General features: G+C 33.2%; 1 protein-coding gene across 10 annotated transcripts in view; it reads left to right on the top strand.

The window, feature by feature from the left end:
• The window catches only part of MYO6 (myosin VI), a 136,709-nt gene that overhangs the window by 75,583 nt on the left and 38,634 nt on the right, over nucleotides 1-22,492 (top strand). For 9 of the 10 annotated variants that reach the window (XM_079146506.1, XM_079146505.1, XM_079146504.1 and 6 more), the window contains 8 exons: nucleotides 2,926-3,106; nucleotides 9,613-9,757; nucleotides 11,525-11,682; nucleotides 13,320-13,411; nucleotides 15,399-15,471; nucleotides 17,243-17,370; nucleotides 20,184-20,279; nucleotides 20,540-20,713. In XM_079146506.1, coding sequence (XP_079002632.1) covers nucleotides 2,926-3,106; nucleotides 9,613-9,757; nucleotides 11,525-11,682; nucleotides 13,320-13,411; nucleotides 15,399-15,471; nucleotides 17,243-17,370; nucleotides 20,184-20,279; nucleotides 20,540-20,713 — 1,047 coding nt within the window. Of the gene's footprint in view, nucleotides 1-2,925; nucleotides 3,107-9,612; nucleotides 9,758-11,524; nucleotides 11,683-13,319; nucleotides 13,412-15,398; nucleotides 15,472-17,242; nucleotides 17,371-20,183; nucleotides 20,280-20,539; nucleotides 20,714-21,039; nucleotides 21,578-22,492 lie in introns of those variants that run through there. The other variant, XM_079146501.1, reaches the window with a different exon arrangement.

Here is a 22,492-nt window from a genome sequence, read left to right as displayed (position 1 = left end):
CTTGGAGCCCAAATAAGATTTCTCACTTTTAGACTCATGTTTTAAAAAACTTAAGTACTCATTCTTCCAGTGTGTAGTACTTTATACCTCTGTTGGTATCTACAGAAGCAATAGGTTCTAGTTCTTGGGCCTCAGTTCTTTTTTAAAGTATGACAGTTTTAAATTGCTAAGAATCATTGTCTTTTAGCACTTTTTGAAACTTACATTACCCTTTTAGGATGAAGTACAAAGTATATATTTTTAATTCAAAATACTTCAAGTTTGAGTTGAGGTTTGAAGTAGACAATAGACTAGGCATTTTCTTGTGAAAGGATGTTTACATATTAACAGTACTTCTCTTTAAAATAGCTCATTTCTAAAATATATTAAGTTTTAAACTGGACTCTGGCACATATCTATAATCCTGGTGATTTGGGAGGCTGAGACAAGAGGATCACAAGTTTGAGGTGAGCCTCAGCAACTTATTGAGGCTCTAAGTAACTTAGTGAGACTCTGTCTCAAAATAAAAAATAAAAAAAAAGAACTGGGTATGTAGCTCAGTAGCTGAGTGGTTAAGTGCCCCTGGGTTCAATACCTGATACCTAAATAAATAAATAAATAAAAGTTTTTTATATTGGTCTCTCTTATATTTATAAGAGTAATTAGATATAATTATACTATTGAGTATTGTTTTAAACACATATAACATTTAATCTGAAGACCTATACACTTTATAAATTTTAATATGCAGTGTTTAAGTAATAAATGGTATTAAGTTGTGTCTGTACAAGGGGCTTACATTAGGAAAGTTAATTCAGGATTAGTTATAAGTACTAGTTTATATTGCCTTTACTGATTTTATTAAAAGATTTATATTGAGTATTTAAATAGTTTTTATTATCAATTTTTAATTCTTTTACATATATAAGCTAGATATTTTGACTTCTCTCAAAATAGGTTAGATGGATATCTTAAATATAAATTCATGTAAAAGATCAGAAAATAAAATTATCCTCATTTCAAATTCAAAGTAGATGAATCTGCAGGTAATTTTTTGTTACTTTGACATTTTATATATCATTTTAGACATATGTCTAAATTATGTCTTAAACTTTATTATAGCCATGATTGGAACTTTAAAGAAGCAAACTTATATTTATAATAGTTTTTATATGTTTATATAATTTTTTATAATATTTATGTCTTATTTTTGTGTTAATAAAGACTATAATTTCATAAAATATCACCAAAATATTGGAGTTTTAGGGTGTTTCAGCAGTCCTAAAGGGGGAAAGTATTTATTTACTTAAAAAGATATGTCCTTTGGCACAGAATAAACTGAAAGAAAACTGGGGTTTACACTCCGCAGAGAGCATGTATTCTCCAAAGAGGAAAACACACTCATCCTTAGATGAATATACTTTTGTCAAGAATCTTATTCACATTATTGAGAGGGAGGGAGGGCGAGATAATATGTGTGTGTATGATATATCCAGGTAAACAATGAATTAATATGTTTAAATTGCTTTTTATGTCTTTATCAGGAGGACGAGGTGATCATTTTGACTAAACCATTTGTCTAATTGCATTTGAGTGTCTTTCAGTTGTGTGTAATTTTTAGGAGAATGCAGTATTTTTAGTCTGCCATATAGCAAATGTGTTTATTAACATTTGATTAGTATGCTTTAAAATGAAGGCATTGAATTGCAAGACTAAAAATTCTGCATGATGCGTTTTCTGTTAATTTTTGCTGCATGTGGTTGTTGCCTTTGCTTCTTTTTAAGAAAAAAATGGAATTTCATTTTCTAGACATTTTCCAGAAATTTCACACATAATTGAACATTTAAAAAACTTGTGGAAAGACAACTACAACTTTAACTGAGAAGCAATTTACTGGGAGAAAAATATACCTCCTGGAGGCATCTTAAAGCCATTAATTCTAATACTGTGTTTCTTTATTTTAACTTCTTCATTCTCAGGTTCTGGAAAATTCCTAGACCAGGTTTTCAGTGTCCAGTAACTTTTATGTTTCTCCTAACTTCTGCAGTCCTAATTTTCTTCTTCCCTTTTTCTGAGCTTGTTTGTAGGTTCTAATAAATTGAATACTTTGGATACAAATTCCTTTAGGAGAGAAAACAAATTTTCTCTTCATTTTCCCTGAAATGTTTTTAGTCATTGAATAAAGCTTTAATACACTGTACCTTGTGTATATACAGAAAGGTTAAAAAAATACTTCTCAGGCCATGAAAATTGTATCACCCTGTCTGATATTTGCTTCTGTGTAACATGCGTGAGTTGATGGTAGTTAACCTAAAGTAGTGTCATGCTGATTGTCAGAGTTACATATTGCAATTTTTTACCTTTTTTTGCTTATTTATTTTTAATTGAAAAAAGCTGTGTATATTTGTAAAACACATTGGGGTGCAGTGTAATGTTTTGATATTGTATACATTGTGGAATAATTAGATCAAATTAACATATCCATTACTATTTCAATTCTTTTTGATCTGAACTTCGGGCCTTATGCTTGCAGGGCAAACACTCTACCAAACTGAACTATCTCCCCAGCCCATGATCTGAGGATTTTGATTCATTTCAACCACATATATTCCCTCCTTTTTCACTGAATTTATTTTTACCTAATATCCTAGAATTATAATACTTTCGAATTAAAATTGTAATGTAATTGTAAAACATTTTAAAATTGAAATTATTATTGAAATGATTGTAGATTTCCATGTAGTTGTAAGAAATAGTAAAGAGATCTTGTATACACTTTACCTAGTTATTCAATTTTTAAAAGTGTTAGAATGCCTAAGTTTCCATTGAAAAATTTTATTTTTGCATGCTATATGTTTCATTAATAGACCTGGTTTTATAGTTTTGGTTTACTGGTTTACTTCAATATTATGAAAATCAGTTAATTGTTATCTTTTTGTTTTATAGTATCTGAAGGCAGGTTCCTTGAAAGATCCTCTCTTAGATGATCATGGAGATTTTATTAGAATGTGCACTGCCATGAAAAAAATTGGTTTGGATGATGAGGAAAAGCTCGATCTCTTCCGAGTAGTAGCTGGTGTCCTGCATCTTGGAAATATTGATTTTGAGGAAGCCGGCAGCACTTCAGGTTTTTTTGTTTTTGTTTTTTTAAGGGGAATAAAATTAGATTAAATTTCTCTTATTTCTTGGTCACATGAAAATTCATTTTAAATGCTTACGTGCATGTTTGTTAAAATTTCTAGAATGTATTGTGACTGGCGAATCTGACAAACAAGGGATGCTTTATTATGAGCTTTGTTTTAAACAAATTAATAACAGTACTGGGGTCATAATTAAATTTTCAACTAATGGTATACTTTTTTTTTTTTTTTTGGTATGAGGGATTGAACTCAGAGGCACTCAACCACTGAGCCACATCCCCAGTCCTATTTTGTATTTTATTTAGAGACAAGTTCTCACTGAGTTACTTAGTGCCTCACTTTTGCTGTGGCTGACTTTGAACTCTCGATCCTCCTCCCTCAGACTCCAGAGCTGCTGTGATTACGGGCGTGCACTGCCTCACTAATGGTACATTTTTAACAGCAGATTAATTCTCTATCTTCTGTTAAGGTATTTTTGAAAAATTTCTGGTTCATTGATCTAAACTTGGATCAGGGGGCAGTTTAATACATAAATACCATATACCTTATTAATGAGAAAGAAAAGTAAACTTTCATTTTTATAAAAATTGAAGTATATTTAAATAGTTAACATTCAGCTGTACATGGTGGTGCATGCCTGTAATCCAAGAGGCTTGGGAAGCTGATGCAGGAGAATTTCAAGTTCAAAGCCAGTCTCAACAACTTAGCCAGGCACTAAGCAACTCTGTGAGGCCCTGTCACTAAATAAAATTAAAAAATGGGCTGGGGTTGTGGCTCAGCGGTTGGGTGTTCCTGGGTTTAATCCCCAGTTTAATTTTTTTTTTTTTCTTTTGTGGTGCTGGGGATTGAACCCAGGGCTTTGTGCTTGCAAGGCAAGCACTCTACCAACTGAGCTATCTCCCCAGCCCCCCAGTTTAATTAAAAAAAAAAAAAAAAAAAAGTAAAAAAGTAACATTCATTCTAGTGTTTCAGTTTCTATATAGTATAAATAGTGAAATTTTGCATAATTCTAAATGTGATCCCTGAATAGAGGATTGGGAAACTATTACCCAGGGACCAAATCTGACCCACCATCTATTTTTATAAATAAAACATTATTGGAAGGTAGTCTTACCCATTCATCTGTCTATCATCTGTGCCACTTTTCCTGTTGCAGTGGCAGAGCCGAGTATTCAGTCAGACTGATGTCCTGGGAAACCTAAAATATTTATTCTCTGACTTAGAGAAAAAGATTGTTGACCTTTTGCATTAATATATTGTTTTGTAATCTTACACAGAAAATGAGTTAAGAAGAACCCAAAGTGCTATTTAATATAATAGTCAATAACATGGGCTTTTGTGTTAGATCCCTGGGTCTTTCTGAACCATGGTTTCTTCATTTACAAAATGAAATTATCCATAAGAAGTCCTTTTAAAGTACAGTATCTGTATACATACAGGAAAGGGGCACAAGAAGAAAAAAAAGAAGATTTAAAAAATAAAAAGTGTCAGAGCTGGGGTGTACCTTGGTGGTAGAGTGCTTACCTAGCATTCTCAGGGTGTCCTAGGTTTGGTCTTCATCACCACCAGGAAAAAAAAATAGTGCCCTGTATAAGACACTTTCTTTCACATTCTGTATTTCATCATAATCATTGTTAAAACAGTATACAAATAATGATGTAGGATATATTATCTCCATTTTATAGACAAGGAGCCTGTGCAAAAGTTAAATAATACACATGGTTATTAATGAAGTTTTAGCTGGGAGAACCTGTTCTATCCATGTCTGACTAGCTCAGAAGCCTGTGATAATTGTCCTTCCTTGCCTGCAGGCCACCAAACCTTATGATCTGTGAATCAGCAGACTAAAATAGACAGTCTTAATGACTTTCAGATTTAATGTCCTGTGATGCTGTGAAATCAATAATGTGAGATGCAACATAGCATGGATAAGTTCACATGCTCTTGAATCAGACAGCTTCACCTTGCACCGTCTGCTATGCATGACCTTGGGAGAGGAACTTAACCTTTCCATATCTGAATTTTCTCACTGTAAAGGGGTAATAATGGTCCTCATGTTGTGAAGAGAAATGAGTTAAATATTTATAAAATGATTTGAGTACTTGTGGTTGGCATTAGTAATCACTATTAATGCTGTTAGTGAATAAGTAAAATAAAAATACAGATTACCCCTTATTTAAAATGAAATTGTAGCAGTGTAGGGTACTTTTAATTTTTTATTAGTTTTTTAGAAGAATTGGAAAATTTTATTGTGAAAATATAATCAATGTTGTCATGTTTCATTTGCTTTTTAGCATTGTTAAAGGAACCTATGGGAGATTCTAAGTAATAAACAAAAATAGATTTTAAATGTTAGGATAATTAGCATACTCTTTGGAAATGTTGTTAGAAGTAATAGGTTGTATTTTCATACCTCTAATTATTGTCCTGTGGTAGAACTTGTAGATGTATACAGAGTATCATGAATGTTGCATGATCCAGTTAGTTGAAGAGCACTAATTAGTTAAAAGGGTCTAAGTACCTTTTGGCATTATCTATTTATTTTTCTTCTCAAAGTTCCTTCTGTTGCAGGGGAAATGAGCAGGACACAGGAAAGGTGGTAATGAGGCAAAGGCACAAGAGAAAAAAATGAGACTAATGTAATATTAATACCTAAGATTTTATTACATTTATCTTTGTTTTTCCAGTGACTCTTCATTGGATCTATGATTCAAATAATTTCTAAGTACAGTGTTTTTATTTTTCCTCCTTGATAGTTTATTTTTGGCATGTCCTAGCAATTTAGAGGAAAAAACCCCAATATTTGGAAATACTTTATTGGAAAATTTATTTTCCATTAAATATGTGTAAGACTTTTTTCCCATATTTTTTGTTGGTGCATTATAATTATACATAATAGTGGGATTCATTGTTACATATTCATACATGTATATGATATAACAACATTTGGCCAGTATGATTCCCCAGTACTTCTAAGACTCTTTAATCTTTAACTATCTTAAATACAGTTTTTGCATGATGAAAATAACTAAATTACCTGCTAGAACTGCCTATGTTTTTTTAGATTCCACATAACAAAAAACTTCGTTATTATAACAATAAACTTAAAAAGTGTTTAAAGAACTTTTTTGGACAGGGATGCAAGGTTGGTTCAACATCAGGAAATCAATAAACGTAATTCACCATATTAATAGACTTAAAGTCAAGAATCACATGATTATTTCAATAGACGCAGAAAAAGCATTTGATAAAATACAGCACCCCTTCATGCTCAAAACACTAGAAAAAATAGGGATAGTGGGAACATTCCTTAACATTGTAAAGGCCATTTATGCTAAGCCCATGGCTAATATCATTCTAAATGGTGAAAAGCTGAAAGCATTCCCCCTAAAAACTGGAACAAGGCAGGGATGCCCTCTTTCACCACTTCTATTCAACATCGTTCTTGAGACTCTGGCCAGAGCAATTAGACAAACCAAAGAAATTAAAGGGATACGAATTGGGAAAGAAGAACTCAAACTATCCCTGTTCGCTGATGACATGATTATATATTTAGAGGAACCTGGAAATTCCACCAGAAAACTCTTAGAACTCATAAGTGAATTCAGTAAAGTAGCAGGTTACAAGATCAATGCCCATAAATCCAACGCATTTTTATACATAAGTGATGAATCTTCAGAAAGAGAAATTAGGAAAACTACCCCATTCACAATAGCCTCGAAAAAAATAAAATACTTGGGAATCAATCTCACAAAAGAGGTGAAAGACCTCTACAATGAGAACTATACAACACTAAAGAAAGAAATTAAAGAACACCTTAGAAGATGGAAAGAGCTTCCATGTTCTTGGATAGGAAGAATTAATATTGTCAAAATGGCCATACTACCTAAAGTGCTATACAAATTCAATGCAATTCCAATTAAAATCCCAATGACGTACCTTACAGAAATAGAGCAGGCAATTATGAAATTCATCTGGAAGAATAAGAAACCCAGAATAGCTAAAGCAATCCTTAGCAGGAAGAGTGAAACAGGGGGTATTGCAATACCAGATCTTCAACTCTACTACAAAGCAATAGTAACAAAAACGGCATGGTATTGGTACCAAAATAGAAAGGTAGATCAATGGTACAGAATAGAGGACACGGACACAAACCCAAATAAATACAATTTTCTCATACTAGACAAAGGGGCCAAAAATATGCAATGGAGAAAAGATAGCCTCTTCAACAAATGGTGCTGGGAGAATTGGAAATCCATATGCAACAGAATGAAACTAAACCCATATCTCTCACCATGCACGAAACTAAACTCAAAATGGATTAAGGACCTCGGAATCAGACCAGGGACCCTGCAGATTATAGAAGAAAAAGTAGGTCCAAATCTTCATCTTGTTGGTCTAGGACCAGACTTCCTTAACAGGACTCCCATAGCACAAGAAATAAAAGCTAGAATCAACCACTGGGATAGATTCAAACTAAAAAGCTTTCTCTCAGCAAAGGAAACTATCAGCAATGCGAAGAAAGAGCCTACAGAGTGGGAGAATATCTTTGCCAATCATACTTCAGATAGAGCACTAATCTCCAGAATCTATAAAGAACTCAAAAAACTCTACTCCAAGAATTCAAACAGTCCAGTCAACAAATGGGCTAAGGAAATGAATAGACACTTCACAGAAGAAGATCTACAAGCAATCAACAAACATATGGAAAAATGTTCAACATCTCTAGTAATAAGAGAAATGCAAATCAAAACCACCCTAAGGTTCCATCTCACCCCAATTAGAATGGCGATTATCAAGAATACGAGCAACAACAGGTGTTGGCGAGGATGTGGGGAGAAAGGTACACTCATACACTGCTGGTGGGGCTGCAAATTAGTGCAGCCGCTATGGAAAGCAGTGTGGAGATTCCTTAGAAAACTTGGAATGGAACCACCATTTGACCCAGCTATCCCACTCCTTGGCCTATACCCAAAGGACTTAAAATCTGCATACTACAGAAATACAGCCACATCAATGTTCATAGCTGCTCAATTCACAATAGCCAGACTGTGGAACCAACCTAGATGCCCTTCAATTGATGAGTGGATAAAGAAACTGTGGTATATATATACTGTGGAATATTACTCAGCCATAAAGAATGATAAAATTATGACATTTGCAGGCAAATGGATGAAATTGGAGAATATCATGCTAAGTGAGATAAGCCAATCTCAAAAAGCCAAAGGACGAATGATATCGCTAATAAGTGGAGGTTGACACATAATGGGGGGGAGGGAAGGGTTAGAGTTAGGGTTAGGGAGGGGGGCAAGTATAGAGGAAGGAACTACTGTATAGAGGGTAAAGAGGGGTGGGAGGGGTGGGGGGAAGGGAAAAAAATAACAGAATGAATCAAACAACATTGCTCTATGTAAATTTATGATTACACAAATGGTATGCCTTTACGCCATGTACAAACAGAGAAACAACATGTATCCCATTTGTTTACAATTAAAAAAAAAAAAAAAAAAAAGAACTTTTTTGGAAAGGGAATGACATGAAAACCTTACTTTATTTTATAGTCTCTTGCCTTTTTTAAAAAGTCTTGCTTTTTAAAGATTTTTTAAAAAGTTGTTTTCTTAACCTTACATAATTCATATATATACGTGTGTGTGTATGTGTACATGTACACACGCATATATATATATATACATATATAAACTTAGCAATGTGGAAAAGAAAAGAAATTTTAAATGAATTATTGGTTAGTTTTTTGAGAATTATGTCATTTTAGTGTGGATGTTCTGGACAAAGGAATAATTCACTTCCCTGGCAAGATGACCCACAATTCTATCATGCTGTTCCAAAAGGTGAACAATTTTAAACTTCTGAATTATTTATTTCTGGAATTCTCCATTTAATATGTTTGGATTGTGGTTTATGGCCGGTAACAAACTATGGAAAGCAAAACTACAGATAAGGGAATCTGTTATGCCATAGGCTTTTCCTGATTCAGAATCTCTTGTTGACCTTGATGATAGGAATATCTGACAAAGATGTGAAAAAGTGAGGTGCATTTAAAAGTTACAGATAAGCCTTGTCGGTTCTACAGTTTTTATAAGTGAAGTGTAATTTTTTTTTGTATTTTGACATTTTAAAAAATTTTTTACATATACATGACTAGAGTGTATTTTGACATATTATACATACATGGAGTATAAATTATTCAATTAGGATCCCATTTTTATGGGTGAACATGATGTGAAGTTTCACTGTGGTGTATTCATATGTGAACATAGGAAAATTATGTCGGATTCATTCTACTGTCTTTCCTATTCCTGTCCCACCTCCTTTTCCTTCATTCCCCTTTGTCTAATCCAATAAACTTCTATCTCACATCCCCCATTGTGTGTTAGCATCCACATATCAGAGAGAACACAGTGAAGTGTAATTCGAGGAAATGGATCTTGAAAATCTGGATCAGGTAATGTTTATTAATTTTTAATTTCATTAGGTGGTTGTAATCTGAAGAATAAATCAACTCAGTCATTGGAATATTGTGCTGAACTACTGGGTTTGGACCAAGATGATCTTCGTGTAAGTTTAACCACAAGAGTTATGTTAACGACAGCAGGGGGCACCAAAGGAACAGTAATAAAGTAAGTCCCTTAATTGTCTGCAAAAGTCCTGTTTTGCAGTTTCTCAAGGAAATGTATATACTTTTTGAAAACAAAGATTTGAGATGGTCTTTATGTATCATTCATTCTTTTCATTTTAATATTCTGAACTTACTTTATCAAAATATGCAGCAAGAGCAACCTCTCCTTACTCAAGATTCTTTATTTAGAGGAAATTGGAAATTACAGAATAACAAGGGCTTAGCCAGGATTTTTAAAATCAGTAATCAAGAACTTGTAATTTGCACCTGGATATGTGTTTAGTTTGGCTTAGTAGCCTATATTTTATGCATTTTTGATCTTGGTACTATACAATAATATTCATATTTAGATTAAGCATTGGTTGTTACTATATGATCTTTATTTACTTCTAAGTAGTGGGGACTTCAGGCATTTACCATTCTGCCTGACTAAAAGAACTTACAAAAAGATATTTTAGCTACTTAAAAATTCACTACCTCTTACATTTTTGGAAATAGAAGCAAGATATGCTTAACCTGATTCTTTTGCTAAGGTAATTCTAAATTATTTGTACTACAAAGAAAAGCTCTGCAAGAAGTTTGTACAGCATTGCCCTAAAGTTCCTTGGTTTCTTGGCTCTTTAGAGAAGGAACCAAATTCCAAGGGAAAACCTGTAAAGGTTGTAACTTGAGTGATCTTAATGTATTGCTTCCTTTATTTCCTCATTCCCACTTTGTTCCAAAGCAATTCTTTTTCATGTTTTCTGTTCGGGGTGTTCACATAAAATTCACTTCAAGAAATGTCCCATGCCAGACGCAGTGAACTCAAGTGACTGAAAAAAATCTGGGCTTGGCGACATATACCAGCTACTCAGGAAACTGAGGCAGGAGGATTTCAAGTTTGAGGCCAGCCTGGGAAGTTTTGCCTGACACTGTCTCAAAATAAAATGAAAAAAATGGCTGGGGATGTATCTCAGTGTTTGAGTACTTGCCTACTTGCCTAACATCTGTAAGATCCTAGGTTCAATATCTAGCACTACTGAGTGTTTGTGTGTCTTGGGCGGGGGAGTGGTACTCTTGCAGGGATATTAAGTGTGAAAAGCATGATTTGGAAGGGATTCAATTATCAGGTTTACTCAAATGACTTTTAAAGTTACTTCCAAATTTGACTTTGTGTGTGTGTGTGTGTGTGTGCTCTTATAATGCCATGCTTATCATTCTGATAGCATTTAGTGTGGTGTTAGGAAGTTCTCCTTGGTGCCAGTCTCTCTTCATCAAAATGTAATATTCTTAAGAAGATAGGCTGTGCATCTGGTATGTGCAACATCTGATACTTTTGTGTCATGTAGTTACTTATGTAGTAGAGTTGAACAGTTCAAATTCTAAGGAGTAACAGGGTAAATAAATTACCAAACTTTAAAGTTAATCTGAATTAAACACGATTTCTTTCACACTTAAAAAAAGTCAAAAGGAAGATTATTCCTCTGAATAATTTTTATTTTTTCGTCATATAAAGTGAAATGTAAATTGAAGTTAAAATGATTTTTCAAGCCTAAGGTTCTTTTCATCAGTAGGAGATTTTTAAATTAATTTTAGATGATTCCTTTAGTTTTTTCCTTGTAGCTTTCTCTGTAGCCCTGTTTATCTGTGCCTGTTCACATATGACCCTTGTTAACTATTTATTCTTCACATTGAATATGTTCAGGTACATTTTGACTTTGGTTATCTGGTATTTTTTTCACAATATGTTGCCATAAGGAATTTTCATTGGTACAGTCTTTTTTTGCAGGGTTCCCTTGAAAGTAGAGCAAGCAAACAACGCTCGTGATGCCCTGGCAAAGACTGTCTATAGCCATCTTTTTGATCATGTGGTAAACAGAGTAAATCAGTGTTTTCCTTTTGAAACTTCATCCTGTTTTATTGGAGTCCTAGATATTGCTGGTTTTGGTAAGTACAATTCTTTCGTGAGTTTATTTTTGTTTGGTATTTCTTTATACATATGAAATATATATTTTAAAAAAACTTTCTCTTCTTTAATACCTTTCATTTGATGTATTTTCAGTTGTATGTTCAAACTTGCATTTTATAATATGACTTGTATAGAAAGTTGACCGTTATTAATAAAGGTAAAGATTCTTTAAGTCTTAATGACAAAATTAAAACATGTTGATTGAAACCACCATAGTTTAAATGTCTTTATAAACTTAAATGAATACAACTACAATAAAAGTAAAAACTCTTCAGTACTAATTCCAATAATATAACTAATATAGGTAATAAATATAAAGATAATAAAGTTACTAAAACAATGTTCGAACATGTGGAGCTGAGTAAACATTGACCTGAGATATAGGTTAACCTCATGACTGTGTAAAAATTCATTGGTAGTGTTAATTGTCAACAAATAGCAATTTCCAGTTCGTTTTCCATCAAATGAATAAGATAACAAGGTAAGTTATTGTGAATCACTGTGGAGTGGTTCAACCAGAAATTAAATGGGTCACTGAATACAATCCGAATACTGATGTGTTCTAAATGACTGTGTTATTAAAATCTTGCAGTAAATTTGATGAGTTTTGTACTGGCTCTATTGATATCAGGTGTTTCTTCTGGCTTAAGGGAGAGGTCTGTTTCTCCTTGTGATTTGTTTGCTTTTGCCAGCAGATGATAAGCATTTATAGTTTGAGAGGCTCAGAGTTTTGCTTTTGTTTTTATAGTATGTGATAGGTATTTTAAAATTTATAATAAATCATTACCTTTTGTTCACAGATAGATAATCCCCCATCACTGACTTAAGATTTCACAATCTTTGCCCATTTTTTTGTATGCTGGTTTATACCAGTTTTAGCATAATATACACACACAGAATCATAATATTTTAGAACCCTATGGATCTTAGATATTATGTAATATTTCTTAATTTTAGAAGTGAATTAGTATTCATAGCATTTTTAATTTTTTAAATTTTTTAATTTGTATTGTAAACAAATGGGATACATCTTGTTTCTCTGTTTGTACATGAAGTAGAGGTATATACCATTTGTGTAAGCATACATTTACCTAGGGTAATAGTTTTTGATTCATTTTGTTAATTTTTTTTCCTTCCCCCCACCCTCCCACCCCTCTTTTCCCTCTATACAGTCCCTCCTTCCTCCATTCTTGTCCTCCTCCCACCCTCGTAGCATTTTTGATAACTATAATTTTAAACTACAGTTTAAACAAAAAAAAAATCTTATAAAGCACTGTATTTTATGTCATTTTGGAGCTTTCATTGATTGCTTAAATACCTGTGCTCTAAAAATTATGTTACGAATGGCTTACATTTTGTTATTTTACTATATAATTTATTTCATCTGCCAAACAATATTTTGTCAATTAGAGCAAGTTGTTTTTAATTTTTAATTATAGTGCCTAATATAATTTTTCTTGAAATAAGATGACTTGGGGAATATAAAACAATTGAATATATTTTTAAAGCCTAATTTTAAATTGATCTGTTGATACAATAATGTTTTATTTTATGGAATAAAATTTATATGAAGTTGAACTGATGATGATTTTTGGTTCTGGCTCTTAATTTTCAGAGTACTTTGAACATAACAGTTTTGAACAATTTTGCATCAACTACTGCAATGAAAAACTTCAACAGTTTTTTAACGAAAGAATTCTGAAGGAGGTAATTATCATTACAATTTAATTTTAAGATTTGTATTAAGCTATTTTAAAATTTCAAGGAAGAGACACATGCTAGAGTTCCCCAATTGATGGGGTATAATGAAAGGTGGCCCTGGAATCAGGGAAACCCAGCAGATGTTATGGTTCAACCAAGGTTTAGGGACTGATAAAAATGAATAGATACTTCCTCAGAAGTTCTGCTTGTTTTGTTTTGCCTTTTTTTCCCCCTCTTTTTTGACTATGACTGTCTCTAATTCTTTCACTGCTAAACAGCTTTCTCTCATCCCTGACTGTGGTCTTTCTTGCCCTTTTTCCCAAGCTTCTGCTTGCTCTATTGCTTGCTTATTTTCGATCTGTAGGTAGTAGCAAAGGCACCAGGTCAGTAGATTCCATACATCCATTTGCTGCTAGACAATACTTTTCTTGCCCTGCTAACTTGTGGACTGCTAGTTGCGTATGAATGACCTGCCTTTGGTCAGCCACCATCTCTGTCCAGTTAAGGAACTTCCTGCCATTGCTTATGGTAAATAACTGTGAGCATAGGAGACACTCAGAATACCGCAACTAGGAAAGTTTCTATATAATTCTTTAGAGTGCAGTAAAAATAAAGGTAGGTTTGGAATAGTTGTATTGTGATTAGTTTCATTATTTTTCCTTTAAATTTGAATTCTATATTTTCTACCAAAACCCTTGATATTCCTTCCTTTGTACTAGTTGAGATATGTTTTACTGAAAAAGATAAAGGGACTGAGAGGTCATGTAGTCTCATCCTTTATTTTACAAATGAAAAAACCAATTCCCAGAGCATGTTAGTAATTTCTACAGACTTGAGCCTACTTTCTTGACTGCTGGCCCACAACCCTCTACTTTCATATATTAACACTTGTATTTTCTGAGTTCTGTCTTCTACTGTATTTGGGCTGGAGTGTGCAATCTTTTCTTTCCTACTGCCATCTCATTTATCCTTTCCCACAATTTTATTGTATTTTTGTCTCTGTGGGATTCCATTTCACACATTCCAATTTTTGCATATGTTACTTATATGTTGTAGTTAAATCAGTTTTGACCATAAACAGACAGATGAGACAGGTAATTGTAAGATAGCTCTGAAAATGTTTATCCAACTGCATTAGTTTTTCCATTACCATATGAAATTTTACGTGCCTCTCATTTAATATACCCTAATCCATCCTTCCATTCCACCCAACAAGAAGCTTTATCTAGAAATAGGATCTGTATAAAGAGGCGACACTGTTTTGATTTATGTTTACTTTTATAATAATCCTCTAATATAATGTGAATTTCAAATTCAGATTGAGTTCAAGTGGACAGTGCCTTCTAGAATATCAGAAAGCATTTCTAGAATAACTCAAGAATGGAAATATTTAAACAATTGAGGAAAAATTTTAGTTAGAACATGTAAACTAATTGCATAGCATACCCATTTAATAAAATCCTTTAAATTTTTTTTTCAAAATGATACTAAATTTATATCTAGGAACTCAGTTTTTGTTTGTATATTATTCTTCCAAATTTTATTTTTTTTCTACCTTGTATATATTATATTCCTGTATAGGTACTTAGAATTAGTTTCCAGTTAATTGTTATTTCCTCTAATGCTAGTCTGCAAATGTTCAAAATTTATTTTGTCTTAGCTGATATTATGGTGCATGCCTGTAATCACAATTGCTTAGGAGGCTGAGGCAGGAAAATCACAAGTCCAATGTCAGCCTTACCAACATAGTGAGACCCTGTCTCAAAATAAAATTAAAAGGACTTGGAATATAGCTCAGTAGTAAGATCTCACCCCTTAGGTCAATCCTCAGTACTCCCCCCCCCAAAAAAAAAAAAAAAAAAGTTCTGTCTTTGGGAACTCATTTAAGGTTATAATAGTTGGTTTAAACTTTTATTTTAATTAGTGTTATTATTGGAAATGACACAAAAATTGGCAATATTTGTTTATGTATCTGTGATTATTTCATTTCTAGGAGCAAGAACTCTATCAAAAAGAAGGTTTAGGTGTTAATGAAGTACATTATGTGGATAATCAGGACTGTATAGGTATGTGTTTTTTATTCTATTTTTGGGAAATCTGGGACAATGTAGCAAGTGCATTTAGCAGTCACTTTTCTGTGCTCTGTTATTTACATTAGTAACCATGGAACTTGAAACTAGTATTTGAGGAAAATTTATATATTTTTAAAAATATGTATATTTTTTACTTGTCGATGGACTTATTTTTCAATTTTTAAATATTTTTTGTAGTTGTAGATAGATAGCATGCCTTTATTTTATTGTTTATTTTTATGTGGTCCTAAGGATTGAACCCAGCACCTCACACATGCTAGGCAAGTGCTGTACCACTGAGCTATAACCCCATCCCCTCTATGGATGTTTATTTTATTTGTTTTTATATGATGCTGAGAATCGAACCCAGTACCTCGCACATGCTAGGCAAGTGCTCTGCCACTCAGCTACAACCCTAGCCCAGAAGATTACTTCTTTAGAATTGCTTGCAAGTTATTTTTCCTACCAAGACATCAGATTCAGCTTCACTGAAACTTTTTCTAAAATCTCTTCTATTTATTGTGATTCTCTTTAAAAAGCCTAGAGTGTGCACCAATTAGGAGGAGACTCAGTTGCCTAGGCAGCAAATGGATTTATTGTCTCATATGACAAAGTGCATAATTAGGCTAGGCTCCAGGTGAGATTTGTCAGAGATTCCCTTGGTTCTATTTCTCCTCTGTGCACCCTCTGAGAGTTCATCCATAGAACTGTGTAGCAGAAGGGTTTCTGTTTTCCTTGTCTTTTTTTTTTTTTTTTTTTTTTTAGCAATAAAGAAACCTTCCCCTATAGTCCTCCAGCTAGCTTTCAGTTCTCTTTTTTTCCTACCCCATCTCTAAAATCAGCTGTTGGGCAAGCCTTGTTTTGAAAACCCTTTTTGACATCTGGTTAATAACTCATGTGCTAGATTTGGACAACATGGCATAATAATAATGATGACATTACTTTATATTAAATGACTTTTTAAAGAACTTGCACATGCTACCTGGTCTACTCAGAATTCCCTTAACACGCTCTCTTTCTCACCTCTGGGCCTTTGACTGTGTCCTTTGCTGTCTGCCTGGAATTTACCTCCTTTCATTTGTCTTTCAGCCCACCTCTGCCTTCTTCTACATCTTTCAGAATATTCTCATTACAGCATTTCCCTTCTTTACAACTACTAATTACCCAAGAAGCATCACATTTTGATCAAGGCGGTTAGAATCTTGATTTCACTACTTGTGTCCTGGAGCTCTGTCCCATTCAACAATTTTTATATACTTTACTTAAGCAGATTACATTTTATAGTTATTTTGGACAGGCAGAAAAATTTCAAACAACATGAAGGAAGTGAGCTGTTACTGAAAAGTTTTGCTTGAAAGCATTAAATCAGTTTTTTTTTTTTTTTTTCTAAAAGTAGTATTGAAAGCTCTACATTCAAAGGCTTCTGTAGTTTTAACTTCATTTTGAGTATAGATGTCATCTGGAAAAGAGAGAATTTCTGGTTCCTTCACCTCTTATTCTTGTTTACAGTGGAATATTTATTACATTTTTTTCATTTTCTTTATTGAGTTATTTCCTAAAACCTATATTAAAACTATGATGTGACCTTCTAACAAATAACCAGATTTGAAAATACAGTCTATCTGCTCTCAATATTCTTTGATAGAATACTTCCAGAATCATCTGTCCCATTGTTTCAAACCAGTCCTTGAAATTGTGATCTGTAAATTTTTCATGTTATCTTTAAAGTGTTGTTTTTACACTGTGTTTTTATTTTTTGAAATAGATTTAATTGAAGCAAAATTGGTGGGAATACTAGATATTTTGGATGAAGAGAATCGCCTTCCTCAGCCAAGTGACCAGCACTTTACATCAGCAGTTCACCAGAAGCACAAGGACCATTTCCGACTCACTGTGAGTTTTCCATTCTGAAGTTGAGACTCTGGTGGGAAGAGAAATCTTTAAAAAGGTGCACTGGATAGCAGATTCTATTAGATCATTAGAATCATAAGTTATGTAATGTTTGAAGTAACTCCCTTTTATCCGGGATAGCACCTTATATCCAGCATAGTATAGAAGGACATTTAATTTATATATATATATATATATATATTTCTTGATGATATTGTTTTATATGATCAAGAATCTTTTCTGTGACTGGAAAGTACATTCTACCTATTTCATATATGCAAAGAAATTTCATGTTTTTCTTCTGAACAAGTAACCATCATTTATTTTGTTTTGATCATATGACCTTGATCATGACCTGGAGTCACAAGAAACCATCTATCTGAACATTTGTCAGATCAGCAGTGAAGGCCGAGGCTTAGAACTCTGGTAAAAGCAATTCACAATAGTGATCAGCCAATTCATTTTTCTCTCTTTCCTGGGGAGTTTTGAAAAGAAAGAGCACTCAGCAAGGGAAATGGAAGCAGAAGCAGTAGAAGAATTAGGTGGCAAAAAGGGAAAAACAGACCCAAAGAGCAGTAGATACAAATGAGACTGCACTTCTAAAGACCTGGTTCCTGAATTGCTGTTGGGTCATAGAGCTGTGCTTGAATCCTTGGGGCAGTGAAAAGTAGAGCTATTCTCCATGAGGCATGACTCCATGAGGCTGTGGAAGTATTTCCTGTGTTTATCTAATTCTGTATTTGTCTTTTCACTCACCCATCATCATCTGAGATAATACAAGCTCAATTCCATTCTTGGGTCTAGAATGCCTGGTTAGCACAGAGAAATGCAGATGTCAGTTTTAACCACAAAGATGAGGTGCTACATCATCTTACAGATAACAACAGTAACAATACCCCTGCCCCTGCAAAAAAAAAAAAAAAAAAAAAAGACGACAAAGGAAAGTGAAGGGAAGGGGCTCAGAGTTGCTTAGTGGCATTAGAGTACTAAAAGGTAAATGCCTCCCATACTGTTTATTGTTTTGAGATTGTAACATAGTATAATGGTCATTGCTTTGATAGGTTCAGGAGCTCAAGTAAATGGTAACAAGTGCTTTTGTTTTCTTTCATCATTAATAAAATCACAATGTATCCATGCTTCAAACATTTCATGGTACTCTATCATTAATATGTAAAAAAATTTTTTTAAACAATTTAAAAAATTGACAAAAATCAGTGGCAAATATATTAAATGAATTTACTTGAAAACCTGATGTAATTTTGTTAACGTTCTCTAGGACTTGGAATTCCAGAAGTATCTGCTTCATTTACCAGGGAGTGCTTCTGTATCCTAAATATTTCTTGTAACATGGCACCTGTTTCTATTACCACAGTGGAGACAGAAATAATATTATATGTATCCTTGACAAAAATTTGCTAAAATTGAAGATATGTATTTAGTCCCATTTATTTACAACTCACTGGACTTTGTTATGACCAGACTATGGATGCATGGATACATTTACCAAAAGTACTGATCACAGGCTCTACAAGGCATATAACTTATAGGATAGTAAGCTTAGGTTTGACTACTCTTCTCAAAAGAGAACAAGAGCAAGGCAGTAAATCCTAATTTATATGTGTCATTATTTTGTTCTGTTTCTTTGGAACTAAATATAATCAACATTTATGTAACATTTAGCATGTGTAGGGAATGTTTGAGTACTTTTTTGGGCAGGGTAGGTAGTAGAGATTAAACCTAGGGACCCTTTGCTACTGAGATACATCCCCAGCTTTTTTTATATTTTGTTTTGAGACAGGGTCTTGCTAAGTTGCTGAGGCTGGCCTCAAACTTGTGATCCTCCTACCTTAGCCTCCCAAGCTTCTGGGATTACAGGAGTACATCACTGTGCCCTCTTTGAGTGTTTTTGCTTGAATTATTTCATTTAGTCCTATTAGTCTATTTGTGCAACAGATGAGTAGACAAACAGGGAGAAGTTAAGTGATAAGCTCACATGCATGTGAGGAAGTGGTAAATTTGAGAGTAGATGAGGCAGTTGGCTAACTTGTTTAGGTCTGTTGCTTTGTATGGAGAAAAGCCTGTGTTCTGTGAACTCTCAGACCTTGATTAAGCTTATAAGGGTCCCAGCTTAGTTTTATTTTTAAATGAGATTCTCTCCCTTTACTTTAGGTTATTTTAATGGGTTAGATGTGATCATGTATATGAAGGTGTTTTGGAAACTTGAAATGATTCAAATATCATACCATAATCAAATGGTACTACCTTAAAATAATTTAATTTTTTTGAAATAGGTTGATGCTTTTATGTAAACATGTTAGGATGTATGGTGGGAGAGTCCATATACTGATCTCAGGTATTTACTTACCTGACTGCATCTGGAAATCACCTGATTTGAATGCTATGGGCTTTGGTGGATCTGAAATGTTCTTTGGGTGATTCTAACAAGCACCAAAGTCAAGAACCGCTGCTTTTTAAATATAGATTTACGCACTTAACTTTATAAAATGCCAACTATGTCTTCATGTACTTCTAAATAATGGGATTTTTTTTGGCCTGTTTTTTTTTTTTTTTTTTTTTTTTTTTCTTATTTTTCTCATTTGTTGTTTTGGTCTTATACCTATTTTTTTCCCCAAGAGATTAGCACCGAAAATTTGCTAGAATTCGCTGGTACTTTAAGGTATATTCAGATGTCAGAAAGCACTGTACTTGTGAAATTCCCTTTATAATTTTAAGTATTTTATACCTCAAACATTGTCTAAAGGACAACTATGTAATGTATTTTTTATAATTTAATAACATATATGCATGTTTTTCAGATCCCTAGGAAGTCTAAACTGGCAGTGCATAGGAATCTGAGAGATGACGAAGGCTTCATTATCAGGCACTTTGCAGGGGCAGTGTGCTATGAGACAGTGAGTATAACATGTATAAGGAGAAAACCACTAGAGTGTACAATATGATAGCTTCTAGCTGGCTATTTAAGTTTAAATAAGATTAAAAATTCAGTTCCTCAGTACATTAGCCACACTTTATGTGCTAAATATCCATATTGACTAGTGACTGTTTTGGAGTATAGATATAGAACATTTCTGTGTTCACAGGGGGTTCTATTAGTGCTGAGTTAAGGGAAATTTATCATAAGATGTACTAAAACATCCTATTTATTTTTCAGACCCAGTTTGTGGAGAAAAATAATGATGCTTTACATATGTCTCTTGAATCCTTAATATGTGAATCCAGGGATAAGTTTATACGGGAATTATTTGAATCCTCTACAAATAACAACAAAGATACAAAACAAAAAGCAGGAAAACTTAGCTTCATCAGTGTGGGAAACAAGTTTAAGGTATTTGTGTTAAATAAATAATTTGAAATTTTTTGCTGTATTTAAAATAAAGTATTTTATATTCTAAAGTGAAATAATATAGATTACTGTCAAAAATCCCACAAGTGAGATCTAAGAGAACACCCTGCTTTGTTGATATATGTATGCAAAATATCAAAACATAGCCCCAGCCATTGAATATACAGAAATGCTTATAATTTTCTCAGTGTGTTCTTGGTGCATAACATATCTGATTGCTGCTTCTAATGTTCTTGCTTCTGCATACTGTCTAGTTGACCTTTAATCCTTCTCTTTCCCACGTGTTTTCTGTTTCCTTCCTCATTCAGCAGTTTTGTTTTAGCTGGAGTAGTTCAGCTCGGGATGGCTAGAGAGGACTAGTTGAGTTGAGAAAGGAAAAGCAGGCACAGCCAGGGGCTTCAGGTAAATGATCGCCGTCATGGACTCCTATTTATAGAGTGGCTGCCATGTTAAAAAGAGCCAGTCTCAAGTTAATGATGCAGTTTATAATTCATCGCAGCATGTTTTCTCTCATAGTGGCATTGTGGGCATGCATCTTACACTAAAATTTAATTAAAGCTTTTGATAACTTCTGCAAAAGATAATTGCTCAGGTGTGGCAAACTCTTTAAGTTGGTTATTTGACAGTACAGAATATTTCATTTATTAATTTTGAATCAAATCAATGGAATACTACTAATTGGTTATAAAATTAGTAGTATAAAAATAATTTTAAAGCATTTATAGTTTAATGGTCAAGGAACTATAATGTATAGAACAAAGAGATAGAATAAATTTCTCTTTTCCACATCTCCACATAGTAAAGTCATGTTTGAAACAAAACTCCATATTTGCCTTTTGAAATGTGTACCTTAAATATTAAAAATGATGTAATTAGAAATAATATTTAATTATCAGAAACCATGGTACTAAGTTTAGTATAAATTTTGAATCCTTTTGTGGATTGAAATGGGCTCTGAATAATTATTTGAGAAAATCATACTTATAAAAACTAGTTTTTTTAAAAAAAAGCTTAAACATAAATGTAAGAAAAATTCATAATACATTTTTAGATAACCAATTAAAAATATTTGAATTTTATTATGTTATATTTATTAATTATAAGTTTCTATTTTACTCAGTAAGCATTGTTTTATTTGAATATTCTTTTATTCCTGATTAAACATTTGACAACAGATTAGTTTAAAAATAGTATGTTAGTGGAGTATACCCATAGTTTTTAGCTGCTCAGAAGACTAAGGCATGAGAATTGCTTAACCCAGAAATTCAGGGGCCAGACTAGGCAACATAGCAACCCACCATCTCAAAAAAAATTTTTTTTAAAAAGAGGACATTTGCTGTTATGAAGTGGATATCATTGGGACTGGGGATAGTGCTTGCCTCACATGCACAAGGCCCTGGGTTCAATCCCCAGCACCACCAAAAAAAAAAAAAAAAAAGGGATATCATTCATTGAGTTTTTTTCTTACTATCGTTCTGCTGGTTAGAACATACTTGAAATTTTAGATAACATAAATATAACCAAAAACATTTTTAAAATTCTTATTTGGTTTAAATAATCTTATATTTTGAACCTCTGAAATGCTTTAAAATTGTTTTTATAAGCCAGACATGATGACACATGCCTGTAATCCCAGTGACTCCAAGGCTGAGGCAGGAGGATTGCAAATTTAAAGCCAGCCTCAGCAACTTAGTGAGACCCTGTCTCAAAATAAAATAAAAAGGGAATGGGGATATGGCTCAGTGGTCAAGCACCCCTGAG

Source organism: Sciurus vulgaris (assembly GCF_902686455.1).
Source record: "Sciurus vulgaris genome assembly, chromosome: 7".
Taxonomy (NCBI): Eukaryota; Metazoa; Chordata; class Mammalia; order Rodentia; family Sciuridae; genus Sciurus; species Sciurus vulgaris.
This window is presented reverse-complemented; position numbering and strand designations above follow the sequence as displayed.